Raw genomic sequence first — 21,004 nt, 5'->3', positions numbered from 1 at the left:
TATGCCCTGTGATTACAAAAAACTTCCAGCCTTCTTCCCAATATACTCACAGCTTTATTCCTATCTTCCATGAAAAATTCAATTCATGTTGTAGTTACTCTTTTATTGTTTAAGTGTATTTATTCAACTTTGGTTGCTATCCATTGCTGCCTTGAATTTTGAAAATTGACCTCAGCACCAGAAAGCAGAAACATGAGAAGATGGACTAGAAATAAAGGGTGACTGCAATTAGACAACGTAATTAGGCAGACTTTTGCATTTGGCCGATCAAAATGGAAAGCAGACTGGTGACAGGAGGTGTCTGCGATAGAAGTCCCAAGCACTTTTCTGTTACCATGCTCCTGAACTGTGTATAACTTCCCTGGTTTCCAAAGAGTTCTCCAAACCTCAAGTGTGAAAAGCCCCTTGGCCTGAGTGTATTTTGCTCGCAAAAATACCATGTGTGGTAGAGTTTCGCATGAACTTCAACAGGAGTCAGCTGAATGTTACTCACCTGGGTCCAATCCTGCTTTGTTACAGTAATAAGTATTACTATTTCTACACATACAGCTGAATATATCCAATGAGAAGGCACAATTCCAACTCTCAGGAGTTACGGCCTAATTTGCAAGAAGTCAGCCAGTCTGTGATACTGAGTACTAATGGTAGGATTCACCTTGTCAAACTTTAGGCTATCTAAAATTTGGGCATGATGTCTCAGGAGGTTGTTGTTGAGGCTTCTGTTTTCAGTGAAGAGGCCTCCATCCCCTTCATCCTTGGAGCTATTAGGAGGAAATTCTCCCCTGGGAGACTTGTATCTCTCTGCCAACCATTGGTAGCCTAAATGACACAGCAAGACCACATGGTGAAATTTAGATGAGGTGAATCCTGGCCAAAGTGCTCAGAGTCCAGGTGCCTGTTTGATTGAAAGCAGTAAAGAGGAAGCATTTCATTTCACACAGCAAAGTTCTGGAATGCTTTTATCCTAATGGACTCCTTACAGTGGGGCAGCACTGTGCTTAACGTTTGCAGACTGATAATTGCATTCCAGTTTTGATGAAAAGGTTTCTTTGTAAGTTGGATTTGAAATTCGGTGTATAAAGCAAGCTCCAGAGCAACCCGATTTAACAACTTAGAAGTCAGCCCTGCTTGAAGCAGCAGTTTGGACTGGATGACCTCCAGAAGTCCTTTTCAATCCAAATTCTTTTACAGTTCTCTATACATGTACATCTGTGGTACTAAACCTCCAGCTCCTGGTCTGCTTTTCCTTCCAAATTTATGCGTTACACAAAGTGTGACAAGTACCTCTTCAGAACTCCCTTGTGAATAATGCATGTTAAGAATCCCATGGAGTTTCACAGAATGACATCCCTACGTCAATTTTTAAAGTTTTTTCACCCATCACTTCAAAAAATAGCTGAAGTGTTACTTAGAAATTTCCTAAACTAGTTGACTTTTTCTTTCTTACTTTCCAGCAAGCCACAGAGACCTGTGAAGCAGCAGATACTACAGAGCCAAGAGCCCAGCGGGAGGCGGGTCCGGCCCAGGCGCTGTTCCTGAGTCGGAACGTGGAGTGCAGGAGGGCCAGCCAAGAAGATATGGCCCTGGAAGACACGGCTTCCCAGCAGAGCCTGTCTGAGGAGCAGTGAGGAGCCTTCCTGGCACAGGGGCCACGCGCTTCTTAGCATTAAATACAGTTAGGTCAGGAACTGCACATGGGTTTAGGTTCTTTCCAATGTAATAGCAACCTTCAAATGTTTATTTTTCTATCTTCCACACAAGAATATTACAGGGCAGATGTTCTTCAGCTAATGGCCTTGGCATGGGTAGGGTTGGAAAATATCCTAAAAAACACACAGTGCCACTTCATCTCAGGTTCTTGTAAATCCTAGAACAATGAATACAACCTGTTTAACGTTCCTTCCCCTGGAATGGTTAGAATCACAAACGAATACAGTAGGAAATAATACAACTCAGTGAAAAGCACACAAAAGACATCTCTTTCCTGCCATAACTAAACAGCTGATTGCATGCAAACTAATTGAAATTTGGTATATAACATATAGCAAGAGGCAACTAAGAGCAGAAGCAATGAATACATAAAAGGACAGTACAGTGTCCTGTAACATTAGAGCTAAATCTGATTTTTTTTTCCAACAGCAAATCTCATTTTTCTTTGATGTGTTATGCAGGTGCTAATGCTGAATAGCAACACAGCATTTCAGACTGATATACTGCATGCAGCCATACTGAAATACTGTGTGAACGAGCCACGCTACACCTATTAACAAAAGTGTAAGATGAGAAAGTATCCAGTGCATGGAAAGTCTTCAGAGCATATGGTGCACCTTATTTGCAAAGCAGCTTTGCATAAATTAGGTATTATCTCGTGCTCCTGTTTGGTTTACAGCAATGTTTCTCAAATTCTAAGCAACAGTACCCTTAGGAGTCGCAAAAGGGCCATGGGGAATCCTCCTCAAGGACAGCAAAGTGCAAAGCAGGCTGTAATTACTGTCTGGAAGTGTTTGTGTTGGGAAGGGAACAGCTAAATACTCTTAATTGCTGGACACAGCTCACTGTCCATAAACACTTGTAGCCAGTAATTACAAAGCCTTCTGATTTCCCTCCCCCAGAGAAAACTGAGCTGCTGCCAATAAAGACAGATGATACAAAAAGGGAGGCCATGCCTTCACATGGTTTGAGAAACAGCAATTTACAGGAATGCATGACTCCTTTGAAACCCAAAAGGCTACAACAAATCCTTCCTCTACTACAGAGTCTAAACAAACACGCGTGTGTTTTTTTCAATTAAAAAAAATTGCAGCTATCAGTGTCTTGCTGTTCCTCTTTACTGTTAACTGCCATAGAGTGTTTCTAAATCTCAACACAATGATGTGCAGCCAGGCTGTCTTGTCCCAATTAACAAGATTTAACAAGAGATGCTGTAGCTAAGTCTCATTACTGTTAGGCAATACTCAGTTGCATTCTGAGCTTCCTACTGTGCCACACTTCAGATCTGAGCAGTAGAACTAAGTAAGACTGAGTGAAAATAAAATGATCCAAGTAATGTTTTGTGCGGCAGCTGTTTCTGGGTCTTTTGTTTGCAATTGTTCTCACTTGCTTTCTGCCTTACAAGATTAAGAAACCCATTCTTTTTTACTTCACTTCAGATCTTGATGAGTTGATTAATAAAGCTTAGCACAATGTAGGAAAATTCTGCTCATGTTCACAAACACTAAAGCAGAGTATTCATATACAGCTCTCTAGACACATGGTCATCAGTGCAGTTCAGGCCCTACTAATGTCTCCACTAACATCCAGGTGAGATGTGGAAGAGGAAATTGAATTCAGCTGCTCCCTTCTGACCAATTGTGGCTGATGATGACTCTTGTCCCACCACACTGTTCATGAAGTGCTTAATTACAAATGAAGGATGGAGGTTATAGAGGTAGACTCCTACTAACAGCCACCAGTCCCAGTTCTGCTTTGGGGGCTTTTGCATGGCAGTCCATAGGATAAAACATCACTGCCTTGTCTTCCTGCATGGAAGCAGGGCAAACAGGTGGCTCTGGAAAGCATCAAGAACTTTCCCATATTCACCTAGCATCACTTAGGCCTCCAGTTTTCACATCTTTAAGTCTGAATCAATTTCCATCAAAAATAAGTAATTCTAGTAGTCCCAATCAACCTAAATTATTCTGTGCATCCAACTCAAGTGTAATAAACCAGACTGGGGAATGACTGCACAAATTCTTCAGCAGCAACCACTGTACTTGCTTAGCATGGACTGAGGCCCAGTGACAGCGCCTTCACCCAGCACCACATCTTCTGCAAGACTCCACCATCTCCACAGCCTCTGGTACTGCATCCTAAACTAGTGCAGCTGCCTCACAGTTCCTGACTTCCCACTGTCCCCTGGAGCACAACTCCCTGGGAACAGCAGTTATACCATGAAGTGCAGACTCCTCCTGCACAGGGTGGCTGCAGAAAGGGCAGGTCCTAACACCTTTATGGAGTCAGCAAGCAAGCATGGCAAAACAGGAGTCGAGGTAAGATTCAAAAATCAGTTCCTTTTTTGTAGCCATGTCTTCCACAGTTTTTATTTTACCTTAAAGTTGCTATTGTAGCTAGTAGGTTGAAAAAACTCGAGTGACCACTAACAAGCAAGCGTAACATAGGAAAAAAGAATCAAAATGAGCAAAACTCTCCCATGTTACTTTTCTCCATATTTTTGGAGATAGTCTGCTGTTATAGTAATAAGACTACTGCTATATGCATCAGTTTTAAATATGAGACAGTCCTACAGAATAAACTGACACAATGGCTAGAAATGAAACCTGCAACTAGGCACGAGGTTGTATTGATTAAACACATCTTAAACTAGGGTTTAAGGTAGAGATACACCCAGTGAACTTTGCTTGGGACAAAAAGTGCATTTAAGGGCTCTGATGGACACCAAGCTAATAAACAGCAACCTAACCTTTACACAAAGCCTAATTTGAACAACAAGCTGCTCCAAACAGCTCTGCATAACACCAAAAGGCATGTACACATGAAGGCTTTGAGTGACACCTTTACTCCTGAAAAACAGCTCAATACTTAACCTCACACACAAGGTGCCTCAGAGTTGCAAGATGGAAATACACCATTTCTGGAGCAGGTTTTGGCCTTTAAATGAAAAGCAAATACAATTTTCATTGCTTTTATGTCATCTGTGATCTGAATATTGTTAAAACTTGGCCCTAAAGTTGCTCAGGCTTAACAGTTTGTCTACATGTCTGATCTCTTGCTACAGCTGTGATGCAGGAAGGATGCTGCTACCACCATGTAAGGACCATTTACCAAGAGTTCCATCAGGGTTTTTTGCATCAGGTGCTAAGCCTGATTTTTCCAGAGCAGTGGAGGCCACTTACCTCACTCAGTCCAGAATGTTTTTGTTTCTACAACATGAAAATAGTGATGTTCCCATCTTGTTAGCAAGCTGAATGCATCCTTTGAGGAAATCTAGTGCTCAATCCACAAGACAATTTGTGCATGCAGTTCTTTCACAGACAAGTCAGAAGGCATGAAGAGATGGAGGCTTTTTCTGCCTCCCCCCAGCTTACCCTCAGATAACATCACTGCTGGAGAGAAACGCTAAGAGTGATTTTATTCACACTGCCTCAGCAACCAGAGAGGAACATGAACAACACAACAGGTTACAGGAGGAAGGATAATGAGTATATGGTAAAACAAACATAAGCACTGTACTTCAGCCTTCCCACTAAGCACGGGATACTCACCTTCCTCACATTTTGTTTTCCTAAAATTTCCTTTCCCAAAAAGATTCTTGTTTACATCATATAGGAAGAGCCAGTTTGCTACACTCGTAATAGTGAATGATGGCCTGAAGATCTGGCAAAAAGACTTTCAGTAACTTTTCACTAAAGCCAAGCACAGGGTGCTGAACTGCTCACATCCACCAGAAACACTGGCAAGCCCCAGCCTGACCTTCAGCTGTTTCCCACCACAGCAAGCAAATAGGAACTTGTGATGGATATAGTCTGAAAAGTACACTGCTGTTCATCCAAAAATGAAAACCAGAGGTGCTGGCTGTTCCCTCCATGTTGAAGTGTCATGCAACTTCTCTGTGAGGAACTGAAGTTCTTGCTGCAAAGTCTCACCCCATTCCCAAATCTTGGTATTCACTTCACTGAAAACAAACCTCAATGAAAAATACTTACCAGTGTGAATCTTTTTCCCTTGACATGATGACCAGATAATATCTATGAATGACATTCTGACACAATTAAGTTCTTAGGACACTCTGTGATGTCATTCACAGTTTTTTTAAGAAACTGCTTATTAGAATAAGGCAAGAAATCTCACCTGTATTTGCCTCCAGCCCACCAACTGATGGCTCTTCTCTTACTAGAAAATTTAAGTTAAAGATTAGCTGAATTTTGTGCAGCTCATTATAGAAGATTAGAAATACCAGTGAGATTCTCCAGTATGTGATAATCATCTTCTCTTCAATGCATTTTTTAAAATACCCAATTATTGCCATATTTAGATTACTCCCTGGATTAGGAGCTGGTACTTAATTACCATGTTTCACTAGTGCTTGTACATCCTTAAATCTGCAACACAGACATATTACTTATAATTAACTTTGCAGTAGGTCCAGTATCAAAGATTCACCTCTCTCAGTTTTACAAGTCAAAAATTGCCTAATGCATGATAAATAATGCAGGCCCTGTTTATCCCATGCTGTGTGCAATTTTATGCTGGAATTACAAGACTTGTGCCAAAAATGTCCTTGATTCTCAGGCTCTGAGACAGTAATTGGTACCTCACATTCACCCCTTTTTTGCACCAATTAAAACCTGCAGGTGCACTACTGTTGTCATCTGGAATCTAGCTGGTACATCAGAGGTGCTTTTTACCAAATGTGTGCTATTAATAAAATCAGCCCACCAGGGGAATTGTGAATGCTCCATTTGCTGTTACAGTGCTCTCAAGGCCTTCAAAGTATTTTACTAGTGCCAAGACCAGACAATAAAATTTTACCTTTAAAGTAAGCACAGGTTGTCATAAAAACTTACATGCAGTTGGAAATACAACTTTTTCACTCACTCTATGTTTATTTGAAACAGGCAAATTGTATCTTCAGAACCATCTGAGATTTAAAGGCCAGACATGACTGTTAAGGTCATCTGCATCCTTTTGCTGAACACAGATCACAGAATCGCTCTTTATTTCTCTTGAAAAGCACTCTAACTCAGAGAGAAAACCGGCTTAAAAAGACAACAAATTAGTGACACTCACCAATCTTGAGATAGGTAGCAGAAAACAAGATACACTGATGTCAGTAGCAAAGATATGCATTAGTTTAGAGGGGCTGATATTTCACTCAGAGTTCCAGAGAAGGAAAAATCCACCTGAATTTTCTAGTGACTATCTAGCCTCAGTACAAAACCATGAGACAATGGATTGAAAGTACTATAGGCACTGATCAAAAGTTCCCCAAACTTCTTCTTGTAATTGTTTGGTGGTTTTTTCTTCTCACTTTACTAAAGGATGGGACTACAGCAGGCATAATGGCACTACATGCAGGGCAATATATCTAATTATGGGGAATAAAAACCACTTTAAGTGATTTCTCAGCAATACTGGTTGCACCAGAATTCAGAAAACTGACTCCTAACAGAACTCCCCTCTTCGGCCTCTACCAGAGAAATGTCAAATCTCTCCATTTTTTAATTAGCTTTAAAGGTCACTCCTCATTTAAGACTCAACAGCAGTCCCACTAAAACTGTGCTAGATTTTGGGTAACTCTTTAATCATTGAAAGAACTATTCTTTTGCAGCATATCTTACAGCTTAAGAGACTTAACATTGAAACAGGAGGGCATCCAACACTTCGGTGCAGAGGTTTCTGTTCAAAAACCTATGGCACACAGCCCTGACAGAGTTTATTTTGGTCCCAAGTCCTCCACATCTAAAAAGGTGTTTTGGCTCAGTAGAATGCCTGAAGTAATTAAGGGATTAGTTTTAGAGCACAACCTTATTTTGCAAAGAGCAGCCACAAGCTGTGCATTGCCAAGTGAAGACCCTAAGAGGAGTTTTCTTTTTCCCCAAGCATGATGAACACAGTACTACCATCTAAATGGATTTGGGCAGACAGGAAGTCCTAACAAGGCACTGAGGGAATGAGCCCATGGCATCATTTAACATGGCATGCACTTCCTACCACCTGTGGAGGTACAATGCTTGTACCAGACCCTTGTTCTGCATACAGGAAAGAAAAAGAACATTCCCTCTATGCTCCTAGGAGGTGTCTGCAGGGCATCTGTAAAAATACCTGTCCCCATCCAGCCCTATGCAACTCTGGGTGTCAATTTTACAGAAATAAATCAATAAAATGATACTTGAAGATGCCTTTAAACAGTGTGCTCAAATTAACAGTCATTGAACTGAACAGAAAGAGTTAAGAAACAACTGAATTTTTACCAACTTTGTTCAGCCAGAGATGACCATAAATTTTACAATGAATAGTGTGAACCTAGGAGGGAATTCTGTTTTCAAACATGCAAAACTGATTAACTGGCAGCATTTTTGCTGAACACATTTGCAGTTCTCACAGGGAAACACATTGTCTAATACTCTCAAACACTTCTTATTTCACCATTAAGCATGTACAGAACTGAATGAGGCAAAAAAGCCCAAACAAACATAAGCATCAATAAACATAACAGACTGTAAAACTAATATAGACAAATGCAGTATTAAGTCAACCATGACTTAAACTCAGCATGAAAAACACAAGATTTCATTAACTTCATGGACTTGAAGATCTTTATATATATATAATTTGTAAGGAGATGTAGGACAGGATTGCCACCAGAAAACTGAAAATTAATTCAAAATGCAGACCTTGTATCAGTTAGTGTCTGGACCATGTAAGAAAGGGTAGATTTGGCTATTTTTCCTCCCAAAATAGAATTCTGTAAATGTCACTCATGACTACAGGACGTTTCCTTGAAACTCTGGATAACCCTCCTTACACTGCAACTGCAGACAGGGGTGCCTAGGGGTAGGAGGAGAGAGCACACCTGCTGATTCCCTCTACCTGCTGATTTGTCAGCACCCATTCTGAAACACACCTGAATACACCCAAGCTGGGTCACCAAGAGCTACACTCCTACAGAAACCAGGCAGGACTCATCTACATTTGGACAGGGTTCTGTTCTGTTGCACCAGGGCTATGTTGCAGATATTGAAGCGATCTGAACACACTCAGATCTTAAACAGATTTCACAGTTAGCTGTTCTCACATGTAACTTGGATCAGAGCTGACCATCTAACTTCCAAACTCCCAGATTAAAACTGGATGTCAGCTACACATCTGTTCAATTTTTTTTTCAATTCAGTGAACTGAATACATTACAATCCTGCCATCCATTTTAGAGTATTACCAGCTTTACTCTGCTTACCCTGAAGGCTCCAGTGAAGCCTCAAGGGGGCAAAACCAGGAAGGACAGACTCTAAACCATCCACTAAATGTTGTAATGTTTTGTTGAAATGAAAGCTTTAGTGTTTACAGGACAGAAAAGGTCTTCATTTTCTGCAGGATTCCACAGCTGCCAAGATGTCTTGCAAAATGCTGTTTCTGTTTTCCTTACTAACCTAGAGAAAGAGAAATTAAAACTGATGTAATTTCATGAATTGCTTCTATACAAATGTTTACTTTGAAAACAAATCAAAGCAGAAATTCCAATGCATTTCTTTTTCAGTGCAGGAATGTTGAGTGTCAAACACCTGCCTTCTTCTGCTACTGAGAACACAGTATGCTAAACCCACAAAAGCTGCAATTGAATATTTAGTGATCTTTTGATTTAATTGCCTGTAGTATTTTGCAGTATTATTCAGAACTTGAGTAACTAACAAGAATCACTCAAAGAACTAGCATGTACTTTTGTCATTACTAGAAATCCTTTTCAACTACCAAATTTAACTTTCCTAATATAAAGTGGAGCTCTTATCCCTTCATTACTTCAAAGGGTTGTACTTATTAAGATGACAGATCTAGTCAAAAACATCTGTAAAGAAAAAAATTAAAACATTCTTAGCAGCATAACTCTGTACTCTGAGGAACCTTATTGCTACAGGAAAGAAACACCTTGGAACATAAACTATTTGAGCAAGCTGGAGTGTTCTGTAGCACACTGGGATATGCCTTTGGCTGACCATCCATGGGAATGCTGGGCTTTAAGTCCAGCAGATGTGAATACAGATGAGTGTAAACTGCCAAGCAAGTGCTGGTGCTTGCTAGTCAGCTCAGCTCCCAGGGACACAGAGCTGGGGGCTGTGTGTGTGTAAATTATCCCTTCCTGGCAGACTGGGTCCTGATCCAGAGCCCTGTGACCCACTGTGCCATGCATTACTCAAACAAAACTGGGGAGGTGACTGCAGTTGCAAAGGGGTAACAAGCAACTGTGAAGCATCAGCAAAAGCTTCATTTTAAAAAGTCTAAGAAATTTTCCCCATTGTTCAGATCCCTGCAGAGAGGGCAGGAAGAAATCAGACAAAGACACATGAGCAGAAAAAATAAGTAAGGCCACTCATACAAAGTTGTAGAAAAGCTGTTTGATGGGGAAAGAGACACAAAACCATGCACAGCATAAAACTCTCTACCAGCAAGGCTCTGCTGCACTCCCTGTATCTGCATTTAGGATGTGAGCACAGGAGTTTGTATCCCTTCCAGTACTACAGTCAATAATGGACAAGACAAAGTATTACTATTACTGTTGTTGTTAAATAGGTGACAGTTCTAGCTGAGTAATATGGCCCAAGGAGCTACCACTATTTACAGGCACCCACATCCTAGCCAAGTGCTGTAAACCTACACTGTAAAATCTACAGACAGTGGTCTCACCTACCACTGAATTCAAGACAGCAGATCAACATGGGACTAATGATAAAGTGATACTGAAAAAAAAAAAGGGCAGGAGAGAAACGTAATGAAAAGGAAGATCTGTCTGGAAATGTCACTGTTTTTACTGATAATCAGTCCAAGCTTTATAAGATAAACAAAAAACCCCACAAAAACAAAGAGAGCAAGACAACAATGAATGCTCTTCAGTAAGGCTATTGGGACCCCGAGGTAAACAATACACAGCACTGATGAGCCAAACTAAATCTCACAGCAAGTGTACTGATATCCTGGCTTTCAAAGGACCTTCTGTACAATTTAATAGCTCTTCCCACTCCCTCACAGCCAACAGAAACAATACTACATTTTATCTATCCTTTTTCCATACCTATATGCCAGAAGTCCAGCGAGAGCAGCAGAGAGAAAGCGCCAAGTGCTAGGAAATTTTCACAACTGTTTTACAAAGGCTGTTTGATAGATATAAGTCCCCTCTTAAGATCTGGAGACATTCTGTGCAGGCAGCTTTCCCAGAGAGAACAAACCTCCCAGTATCTGTACTGAATGTACAAACAGATGGGTATGTTTTTAGAAAGGAGTTGAAAATAACTGTAGATGCTGCTTATATTAAGCATTTATGTAATTTGGAGGAAATTGCCACCTAGACTCCAAGCAGGCAACTATAGAGGACAAAAGCTTTCTTCCTCTAACTGTTAAAAATACCGTCAAGGAAACCACTCATGTACAATCTGTTCAAATGGAACCTTTTCTTCTCCCTATCCATTTAACTATTTTCTTTCTTAATAGGCATATGCAACCATACTTCACTAATGGGTTTCAAGCAAGCAAAATTAATAGATGAGAAAATGGGAGAAAATTAGTGTCTGCCAGCTGCTAAGGATAACCTGATCCTATTCATGCCACCATGTCTGCAAATCTACACAGACACAGGCAGTGCAAAAAGAGCCTCTGTAGTTTCACTGCAAAGTTTAGTTCTCAGCAAAATGGAACTGGGTAACAATAGAAACAAATGTGTTAAATATCAGAGCTCCTATCGTTAAGTGCTCTAAACATAATAAATTAAACATTTGGGACCAAATGCTGAATTGCTTTTAGGGCATCTGGGCCCACTTACACCTACAAAATATGCTTTCAAGACAGAAGGGACTGTAAAACACCAAACAGCTGTTCTCTCCTCAGAACTGTCCTGGTGACACAAGGAGCAGGATGAAAAACTGAGATGAGCTATTTGAATGCAGCTTAACTCCACATTAAGTGACAAAGCAGGCAGAATGTTTTTGGAAGTTAGCCACCTACTTCTGTAGGCTTGCAGACACCATCCAAGTTAGTAGGAAATGACTGATTGTGAGCTATTTGGGCACTCCAGGTTTCCCCATGCCACAGCCCTTGAAGAAAACAGCTGGTGACCCAGTATCCCCTTCAGCTGCTGACACCTCTGACTCCCACGGGCAGGTTCTGCTCCTGCTTATGCACACACTGGAACCAGCTGGGAAAGAGCATGCAGTGTGTCACTGGAGCAAGAGAGACAGATGCTCTCCTGCAGGAGACTTCAGCTCAGCAGGTCTGTGACACCTGGGAATGACTGCAGTCTGCCACACATTTCACGTCCATGCTTTTGGTTAATGGAGTCACCAGAGATGTCTGCTTCACTAAAGAAACATGCATGTCCTAATCTCAGCAGCGGGAACAGGATGGGTCATTGTTTTAGTGAGGATCTTTTAGCTAGAGAAAAGACCACTCCATTGAAATTTACACAAAGACTTTTGCTGGCTGGAGTCAGTATTGAGAGAAAGATTTATCAGCAGACTGATACAGCTGAAAACCAAGGGCTGAGTAGCCCCTGCCCTCTGAATATCACCTGATAAAACAAGACAGTAGAAGCCTCAAAAGCTTCCTTGAAAAGCCAAATGCTGTCTTCCAGCCCTGTTTCCTCTCACAAGAGGACCAAATGCATGCACCATGTCCTGCTATGACTGCAGCCCAAGCACTGAATGACTTTCAGCAAGGCTTCTCCATCCCCTCTTCCCCAATCCTACCCCTGTAAAGCCACTCATACAAAATTCACATTTATGTGTATTTCTGTTCAACAGCCTGCCTACAAACACACATCAGCTCAGTAGTGGAAAAACCTGGGGGTTTATCTCTGAAAGGAATGAAGGGAGTTGAATGCTTATGCAAGGAAAGGAATAATGTCTCATCTTTGCTCCTACTGTTGCTTTAGCATTTAATTACATCAGCATTTAATATATAGACAGAAACTGAAGATGATGATGGGACCCTCAATTAAAGTAAAGCTGAGGAACTTTGAGCACTGCAGGTTTTTAAGCCAGCTTTGAATAGGAAACAACATAAATCAAAGGAGTGAGAGGTGCCTTTGTTTTTGTGAAGCATCAAGGACACTTACTGATGTTAAGGAAACCCCACACATGCACTCCTAAGAACAGGCTGTGGTAAGTTCTGCTGTGCTAAGTTTTTGAGAACTGCCCTGTAATTGATCAGAAATGTACTCTGAGGACATAATATTGTGAAAATTATGCCTGTAAAAGTAACATAATGAATTCCAAAATTGATTCACTGACTCCAGAGAAAATACACTCCATTTACAACTGTCTTTCTTCTATAAATCATTCCTGCAAACTCCACTGCTGCTTTTTTCCTTTTATTTTTTTCCTTGAATATGACTACTGGTAATATTTCTGCAAGCCAGAATGGAAAAAGCCAAAAAAAGCTTAAAAATCTGACTGTACTTTAGAAGATTTAACTCTTAGGAATAATGAATACCTATACAGCAATAATACTACAGCAAAGAAACCTTTTAAAACAACTGTAGCATTACTTCTGCAGCCCCACACAAGCAAAGCCAGCTGTGTGAGACAGCTACAGTGAGTGCCAAATGGGATTTTTTTTTAATAAGGTGAACACCTGCCCATTAAGAATAAAATGGAAACTAAAAAACTTATTTCATGCAAGCTACCCACAGCTATCAACTGGCAGTAACAGTTTTTAAACAGAGCCACATATAAACCAGTAACCTAGAACAGAAAGCTCTTTAAGGATATTAAATATTACTCACATTGAACACTTTAACATCTTTCCTACTTCTTATTTCTTCAACAAGATCCAGTGGCTTTCCCTTAGGTATTGGAATAGTTCCAAGCACCACAGTCCCCGAGCCAGCCAGCGTTTGACGAACAGCCTGAATAAAAGGCTGGCTGAAGAGCTCCATTTTACCAATCTCATCTATGACACAAATTCTTTTCTCTGTGTCACCACCATGGTTTACCTGTGGAAAAGTGCACCAAGAGACTGTAAACAGCAAAACTTAGAACAAGCAACAGACATAATCTCTATGCTGACAAAACAAATACCTCCAAAAGAAACAAATTCAACTGTAATACAGGGGAAAGTGGGAAGTCAAAGCTACTGCTAGTAAATGACAGACTCATAAATCGGTAATTTCTTTTTTAGGACAGATTTTTGGAAGGATGGAAACAACCATACAGTATAAATACTAACTACAATAGAAAATATCCTTAACATCAGATTTTCTTTAAAGCAGAATCTCACAATGGTCACATATGAGCTACTTGACAATTAAGAACTGCACTTTGCCTACAGCAGCTCTCAATCATTCTGAGGGTCAGCAATTTTTAAAAACTTTACTCCACACTAAATTATGCATGTAGTGATTACATTTAATTATGTGATCAGCAGTCACACAAAACAGGTATCTAAAAAGAAGACTTCCATTAAATCTAGATTTGGAAGTTTCTCCTCTTGTAGTTGGGATGATGGAGGATTTCACTCTGAGCTCCTGGCTGTCTTCAAAGCTGTCTGGATAATAACCAAGTCATTGCAAGCCTCTCTCACACTAGAGCAGACACATATTGAGATACACCTTATTCTGTAGTCCTAGCCACTGGATAGCAGGAGAGACACAGTTTTAACCACATTAGAGGCTTCTTTGTTTTTGCCATGAAGTGAATGCTGTGCCAAGCAGTGCCATGCTGCAGGCAGCTGGAGCAGCAGGGAAGCCCAGGAGAAAACAAGGGTGATTGCTACTGAGGAAAAGGCAGCTCACAAAGCAGAGGAACTCTTCAACTGCACTGCCTACCCTATTTTGATAAAAGTGACTGAGAACTGTACTCCATTATTTGTAGAAGTGAGGAGAAAATCAACTCAATTCAAACTATTATAGATCCATGAATATGTACCAATACAAGCCATATAGTACAGAAACTAAAGAAAAAAGATCGAAACATATCCCCTTGTGAAGGCAAAGTATCTGCTTCTGGGAAAGTGAAAGAACTGTATAACATGCATCCTAAAATCCTTTCAAGCTAAGTCCCTACTGAGTAGCTGTTTTATCTAAAAATCCTTTCACAGATCAGTGAGCCAAAAAGCCAATACTAGTCACTAGGTCACATATTGAGGAAGAGAGTATTTTGCTTTAAAAAAAAAAAAAAACTGAAAAAACTATCTGTCCTGCCTGACAAAGTTTGCAGAACTAGAGAGATCTTCCATTGTAGAATCTAGCCTATTCTCACTGGACTGAAAAAAGCCTTCAGAGTTGAATTTGTCCTCAAGCCTAAATGGGCATGTGTCCATTCTGTGCTACTCTCTCATCAAACCAGAACATATCTATGATGCTGCTACCCTCATTCCTCATTTGTCTCTCCTTGTTTCAGTTCTCTCATCTTCCTCACTCTCCTCTTCCATTTTGGGCCATCTTCATGTGTGACCACATTCCCACAAAACTGATAAGCAGCACTTTCTATGAGCATGGGCACATGCACTGTGTGACTGCACTGGCCCCAGTTCTTCTCTTCACTTTCTTGTACTTACAGAAAGCCATATAAGTAATGCAAAAATTCAACACTGCTAACACTTTTCTAGGAAGATCTCTCCTGGATTTCAGTGGTAAAAGGATTCCAAGTACAGCACTGGCCTAATGAAGTATTTTTAAATAAAGTATCTTTCTATTTACTAACATCATAAATATGGTTACAGTGAAATTTAACATATAAAAGTTGTCCCATTTTTTTATTACCTCCCTTCTCCCTTACCCCAACATCCTTGCATTCCTATTTTCAGACTTCAATGTTCTTTGACAAAAACAAGAATCAGACCCTCAATCTCATTTTTGCTCCTTGCACCATTTTGGGCTTTTTGTTTTAGGTCCACCAAAAAATCCCTTCTTCCTTGTTCCCTTGAGCTTTGGCAGTGTAGAAAAAAATCACAACAAGATTTTTTTAGGAGTACAGTTCAGCAGCTGCTGCACACTGTTTGTGGTATGCTATTGCCGAAATCAAATCTGTTCTTGTTTAATTTTGGAGAGGGGAAAGGTTGGACTGAGAGAGAGGAAGGAGAAGAAAAAAGCAGTAACACAATATTAGCAAAAGGATAGCAAAAAGATTGTGTGGGAAGTCTTGTCACAGCCACAGCACTCCTTGTGCAGGAGGCTAAATCCCAAATAATCTAGCTGGTATTATCAGTCTGCAGGTCTTTATACAATGGTAATCAAAAATACTCACTGGATTCAAGAAACAAATGCTTCTACTCTCGGAAGACAGGAATCAGGAAGAGGGGGAAAAAAAGTCTGTCAAGAAGAGCAGCAGTAAAAGCCTTTTTCTTAGACCCACTGATTCCATCCAGTTCTCTGTAGTAAGCCACTTGTGCATTTTGTTTGCTTTCCAGTATGGGACAGTGACATAGGAAGAAATTTCCTACCTGCTGCCTCCTCAGGTCAAGGAGGTCCTGCTCACAGGAGTGCCATCTCTCCAACACAACAATGACAAGAGAACCAGCCAGATTTGTCCCTCCAGCTTCCTGACCCTGGCTTACATCAGAACTAGATGTACCCAAGAAACAGGCCATTAATTAGTATCAAAAATTAGCTGTGTAAAAGGGCCTTCCAGTAACACTGACTATCATAAAGCATACATCTATCAGCAGCTTTCATAGAATACTCACATTTCTCAGCATAGGCAGAACCAGCTGCTCAAATGAAACAAGGTCTACAACATATTGTCCAACCCGGTACTCGCGTCTTGAAGCAGAAGAATCAGAACTGGGACTGAAAAAGAGACATACAATTCCTTCAAAGTACTGAGTTTAGTGAGACTTCACTAAACTCAGTCCAAGTGAATTTATAGGAAGTTATCCAAATAAATCAAATCTCCTTAATTCTTCCTAAGAAGAAAGGGAAAGAAATTCTAAGCCATGCAGTAAGTCATACTGCAGATAGCTTGCTGTCAGAAAAGAAATACACCACATGCATCCTTCACAACTATGCAAGCTCAAATTTCAACAGTGTATAGAAGGACAATGGCATTTAAAAGTCAGCAGGTACATTTACACTGAAATCAAAACTCATGTCTGCAGTTCACATCTTTGAATTTTGTTATGTGACATTACAGACAGCATCACAGCAGCATCATCTCAGTATGGGCTGCAAAACCCTTAATCTTGGAAAAATACTCACTTTGCATGTGCTGTACCACACTGTGCTAGGTGCACCTCCGTTATTAGCAGAGTGCAAATTATTTTCCCCTCAACTCTGTGTGAATGAGATGCTAAGGTCACACTGGACATAGACCAAGTTTTGCACTAAGTATGAAAATCTCAGTCTAGTGAATCAGGAGAGAGTGTGAGGCACTCTGCACTTCAGAGGCCCCCTCTGAGGGTCTGAAATAATTTTTTTCTTAAAATTCAGAGGACTTTCGTGGATCAGTCAAACGTTCTGTAAAACAATGCTATATGCAATTTCCCTTTTCATTTTCCACTTCTGTCTCCATAAATCAGCTAGTGGAAACACAAAAACCTTTCTCCCTGCCCACAATAAGCTACTTAACTGCATCCCAAAGGGACCTGGCCTCAGCAGTGTTTCCTCTATCTGATGCAAAATAGCCAGCAAGGGAGAACACCCCTGCCCAGCACATTTTCAATATTTCACTGTGCAACAGACACTGCCTATATATACAATATAGGTATCAGCCAGGACACAAAAACCAAGCAAAGAACTTGACCCTGAAAGCCATGTGTGTGCTGGAAATCACCTTCTGGAGGAGCATTTAACGTGCTCCAGTCCTTTGGACTGGAGCAGACACATAAAACAATAAGCTGCTTACAGTTATTAAAACTTCATTACCTGACTCTAGATAAAGGTCCTCGGTTTCCAGACAGAGTGACAACATCAAATCCTGTTCTCCTGCCACCTTCTCTAACTTCCTGTGTGTAAAATCCATCAATAGGAACGCCTGAGGATTTTAGAGCTTGAGTGACTTTCTGGATCAAAGTAGTCTTTCCAACCCCTAAAAATAAAGAATGGAAAAAAGCACACAGCATTAATCTTCTTCTGCACTAAAAGCCCATTTTTTTAAATGCCACAGTAATGATTCAGTTCAGCAGGAACATTGATTACTTATGAAGGTTGCAAATTACTTTTTCTACACGATAGGAAAGAACAGAAGTATCTTTTAACATTCACGCTGTACTGACGCTGTAATGTCTCACCACAGAATGGCACAAATATCCCAGGCTACCAACGAATTTGTTAGCTTAGATGATGCATGAGCAGGCCACAAAACTTACCACGAGGCAGGTGGCACAAAACTGATAGCCAAGCTTGCTGGAAGACTGACTGATGAATCCCCCTTTCTACCACTGATATTCACTACTTTTAAGATCAGAGTTAAGTTCACCCCCTTTTTAGATCAGAAGGTCAAAGCTGACTGCTATTACCAGAAGCCTAACTGGCACAAAGGACACACTTCTTCCACTGATGTCCTAGAAATCAGAAGCACTCAATGTCCCTGAGATACCAAACCCTTACAAAGTCGCAACAACAGAAAACTTTTCCTTCTGGTAACAGAATCAAGAGACATTTTGACCGGATAGAGAGAAAAGCTTGTTTATAGTGAGGCCAATGAAGCCATGAATGAGGCTGCCCAGAGAGGTGGTGCAATCTTCACATACTTTAATGTTTTAAAGACATGACTGGATAAAACCTAAAGCAACCTGGTCAGGCCTGATAGCTGATACTCCTTTAAACTTCCTCAAGTCTCTTTTGACATTACCTTCTGACCCTATAATTTAATTTTCTTACCCTAAGACAGGTCCTTAAAACTCTTGCCATCTGATATCTCCTTGCACACTCTGATGCACCTTTTACAATGTGAACACTGGCCATGTTCCAGACATCCTTTCAGTTTTTCTTCTCTGTCATAGTACAAGTTCATCCCTCAGTGATCTCCTTTTAAACTCATCTTTATTGCCTCTCACAAAATTTAGTGCTATCACTTCATTTTTAACCACTGCTTTAAAAAGTTCAGATGATAGAAAATAATCCTGCAGAATAAACCTTCAAACTCCTGGAGATAAGGAACACAGACCAAACATGAGATGCCTAAAGATGACAACAGAAATAATTTCAACATGCACACACCAAATTTCTAATTTAGACTTTAAGCAGATTTAGGAACCTCTTTCCTAACAGTCAACACCAATGACAAAATATTCTGTGGCTTCAAAGGCATGTAGTCAAATGCCTAAGCAAACTTTTCAAATTTGAAGAAGAGGGCTTGCTGGCAGTTGAACAACAAAAAAATGCCAAATGTGGCATCCTCAGTTATCTAACATCTTTTCAAGGCCTTGTAAGTGAATTTATACTAAATTTGCTAAGTGGATTTGTTAGCTCTAACTTTTTAACATTCATTCAGTAAACTGCCAAACAAGCTAGAGTGATTCAAACTACGTTTAAGGAAGCTTGAAGTTAGGCATTTAGCTAATCAAAACAGTACATCCAATTTCAAGTAAATGAAGAGAGACAAGACCTAAGCCACCCTAACCTCTCTATCTCCTGAAAGGCTGCCTTTATTCAAGTGGTTGGAAAGCCCATGTGAAGTGGGTGGAATGTATTCCTATCTCAGGCCAACAGCAGCATTTAAAATAGACAGGCATCTGCAAGATATTCACAAAAAGGAGAATTAGGCCCACTGCTTTACTCGCACAGCACAAAGGAAAGTTCTGCAATCATAGTAACTGTCCAATTTCTTTATCAACCGTAAAGTTTGACCCTCATACAATGTCCCACTCAGTCTCCACAATAACCAGATTCCCTTACCATGACAAACTACTTCACTGCTTCAATCAAAGCCTGCCCATCCGGGACACCAGTTATTACCTACACCCGCACTTCACTGAGGCTGGAAGTGCTAAATCACTACAGTTAAGTTACAGGAAAGATGAGCTCTCCGAAATTATTAATTGCTGCAGTTTAAACTTGTCCAGGAGGTGGTTTTTTCCCCCCAACACTGCACTCCAGGGCAGAAGCCAGGGACAAAGCAGCAGTGCCTGGAAAAGTGCATAGCTTGGAGGACTGGATGGAGAGGTAAAGTGGCACTTTAATAGGAACTTTAGGGCAACAGCTCTGACCTCGACCCGGGGGGGCGGAGCTCCGGGCCCGCAGCCGCGGGAACCTCGGGCGGGGCAGGGCCCACCTGCAGCTGGAGGCGCCCCCGAGGCATCCTCGGAGCCCGGGGCCCGGCAGCAGCTGCCTTCCCCCGGCTCTAAGCGCCTCACAGCCCCGCCGGTGCCGCGGAGGGCCGGGCCGGGCCGGGCCGAGCCGAGCCAAGCCAGTCAAGGCCAGTCAAAGCCAGGCCAGGCCAGGCCAGGCCGTATCCCAGGCCATCCCCTCGGCCGCGCCACCGCCCCTGCCCGGCTGCCCGGGCTCCTCCCGCCCCCATTACCTGGGGGTCCCGTGAGAAACACGTGCTTGGACATAACTCGGTCCCCACTCCGCCCTCACCCCCGCCCGGCGCTCCGCTCCGCCCCCAGCCCAGCCCAGCTCAGCCCGGCCCCGCTCCGCCCCCAGCCCCGCTCGCCCCCTCTCCGCTCCGCCCCGGGCGGGCGGTGCCTCCCGAGGCCTCGGGCACGACCGGGGCTGCCAGGGCTGAGGCCGGCTCGGAGGCGGGGTGAGGCACGGGCTGCCGCTGTGGTGTTTACAGGGTGGTCGCAATTTAAGGTTAGGGAAGAGGAGGAAAAAGGCAATCAGTTTCCTATTTGAGGGCCAACGTTTTCTTTTTCCAGTTAGCTTAAGCTGCCACATGTCTGAGTATTTTAGTACAATAATAGAATGTTAAGGTGTGGGAATAGACCTTAAAGGTCAGTCCCAGTTCTCCCTGCCTTGGGCAGGGACACCTCCCTCTAGACCAGGTTGCTCAAGGCCTCATCCAGGCCGGCGTTGGACACTGCCAGGGTTGGGGCATCCACAGCCACCCTGGGCAATCTGTTCCAGTGCCTCACCACCCTCACAGTGAAAAAAATCTTTATAATATCTACCCTAAATTTTCCCTCTTTCAGTTTTTACCCATTACTCCTTGTCCTATCACTACGTTCCTGCCAAAGAGTGTCTTTGGCATCACTGTTTGCCCCTTCAGACACTGGAAGGTTGCTGTAGGTCTCCATGCAACCTTTTCCAAGCTGAACAAACACAGCTTTTTCAGCCTGCCTTGGTAGGGAAGGTGCTGCAGTCATTTTACCAACTTTGTGACCTCTTCTGGACTTGCTCCACTACTTCTATGTTCTTCTTATG

At 41.7% G+C, this 21,004-nt stretch overlaps 2 protein-coding genes across 5 annotated transcripts in view; one reads left to right on the top strand and one right to left on the bottom strand.

Annotated features, from left to right (window-relative positions):
• PCNX2 (pecanex 2) overlaps positions 1-7,393 on the top strand; it is a 156,971-nt gene extending 149,578 nt beyond the window's left edge. For 2 of the 3 annotated variants that reach the window (XM_074537489.1, XM_074537490.1), the window contains one exon: positions 1,455-7,393. In XM_074537489.1, the coding sequence (XP_074393590.1) occupies positions 1,455-1,628 (174 nt within the window). In that variant the 3' untranslated portion in view covers positions 1,629-7,393. The remainder of the gene's footprint in view (positions 1-1,454) is intronic. The other variant, XR_012579570.1, reaches the window with a different exon arrangement.
• On the bottom strand, positions 2,141-20,282 carry NTPCR (nucleoside-triphosphatase, cancer-related). Of its 2 annotated transcripts, XR_003380519.2 has the most exons (6): positions 20,160-20,282; positions 17,561-17,723; positions 16,384-16,486; positions 13,484-13,693; positions 10,781-10,949; positions 2,141-9,146 (listed from the first exon to the last, which is right to left on the bottom strand). XR_003380519.2 is itself a non-coding variant. In XM_005487599.4 (5 exons), exons 1-5 carry the CDS (start codon positions 20,191-20,193, stop codon positions 9,078-9,080), a joined length of 579 nt encoding a protein of 192 aa, XP_005487656.1. In that variant the 5' UTR covers positions 20,194-20,282; the 3' UTR covers positions 2,141-9,077. The 2 variants fall into 2 exon arrangements, 1 of the variants encoding a protein (XP_005487656.1); XM_005487599.4 differs by lacking the exon at positions 10,781-10,949.
• Between the last annotated feature and the right edge of the window lie 722 nt (positions 20,283-21,004).

The sequence above is a fragment of the Zonotrichia albicollis genome, chromosome 3 (genome assembly GCF_047830755.1).
Source record: "Zonotrichia albicollis isolate bZonAlb1 chromosome 3, bZonAlb1.hap1, whole genome shotgun sequence".
NCBI lineage: Eukaryota > Metazoa > Chordata > Aves > Passeriformes > Passerellidae > Zonotrichia > Zonotrichia albicollis.
Note: the sequence above shows the minus strand (reverse complement) of the source record. Positions and strands in the feature narration are given on the sequence as shown.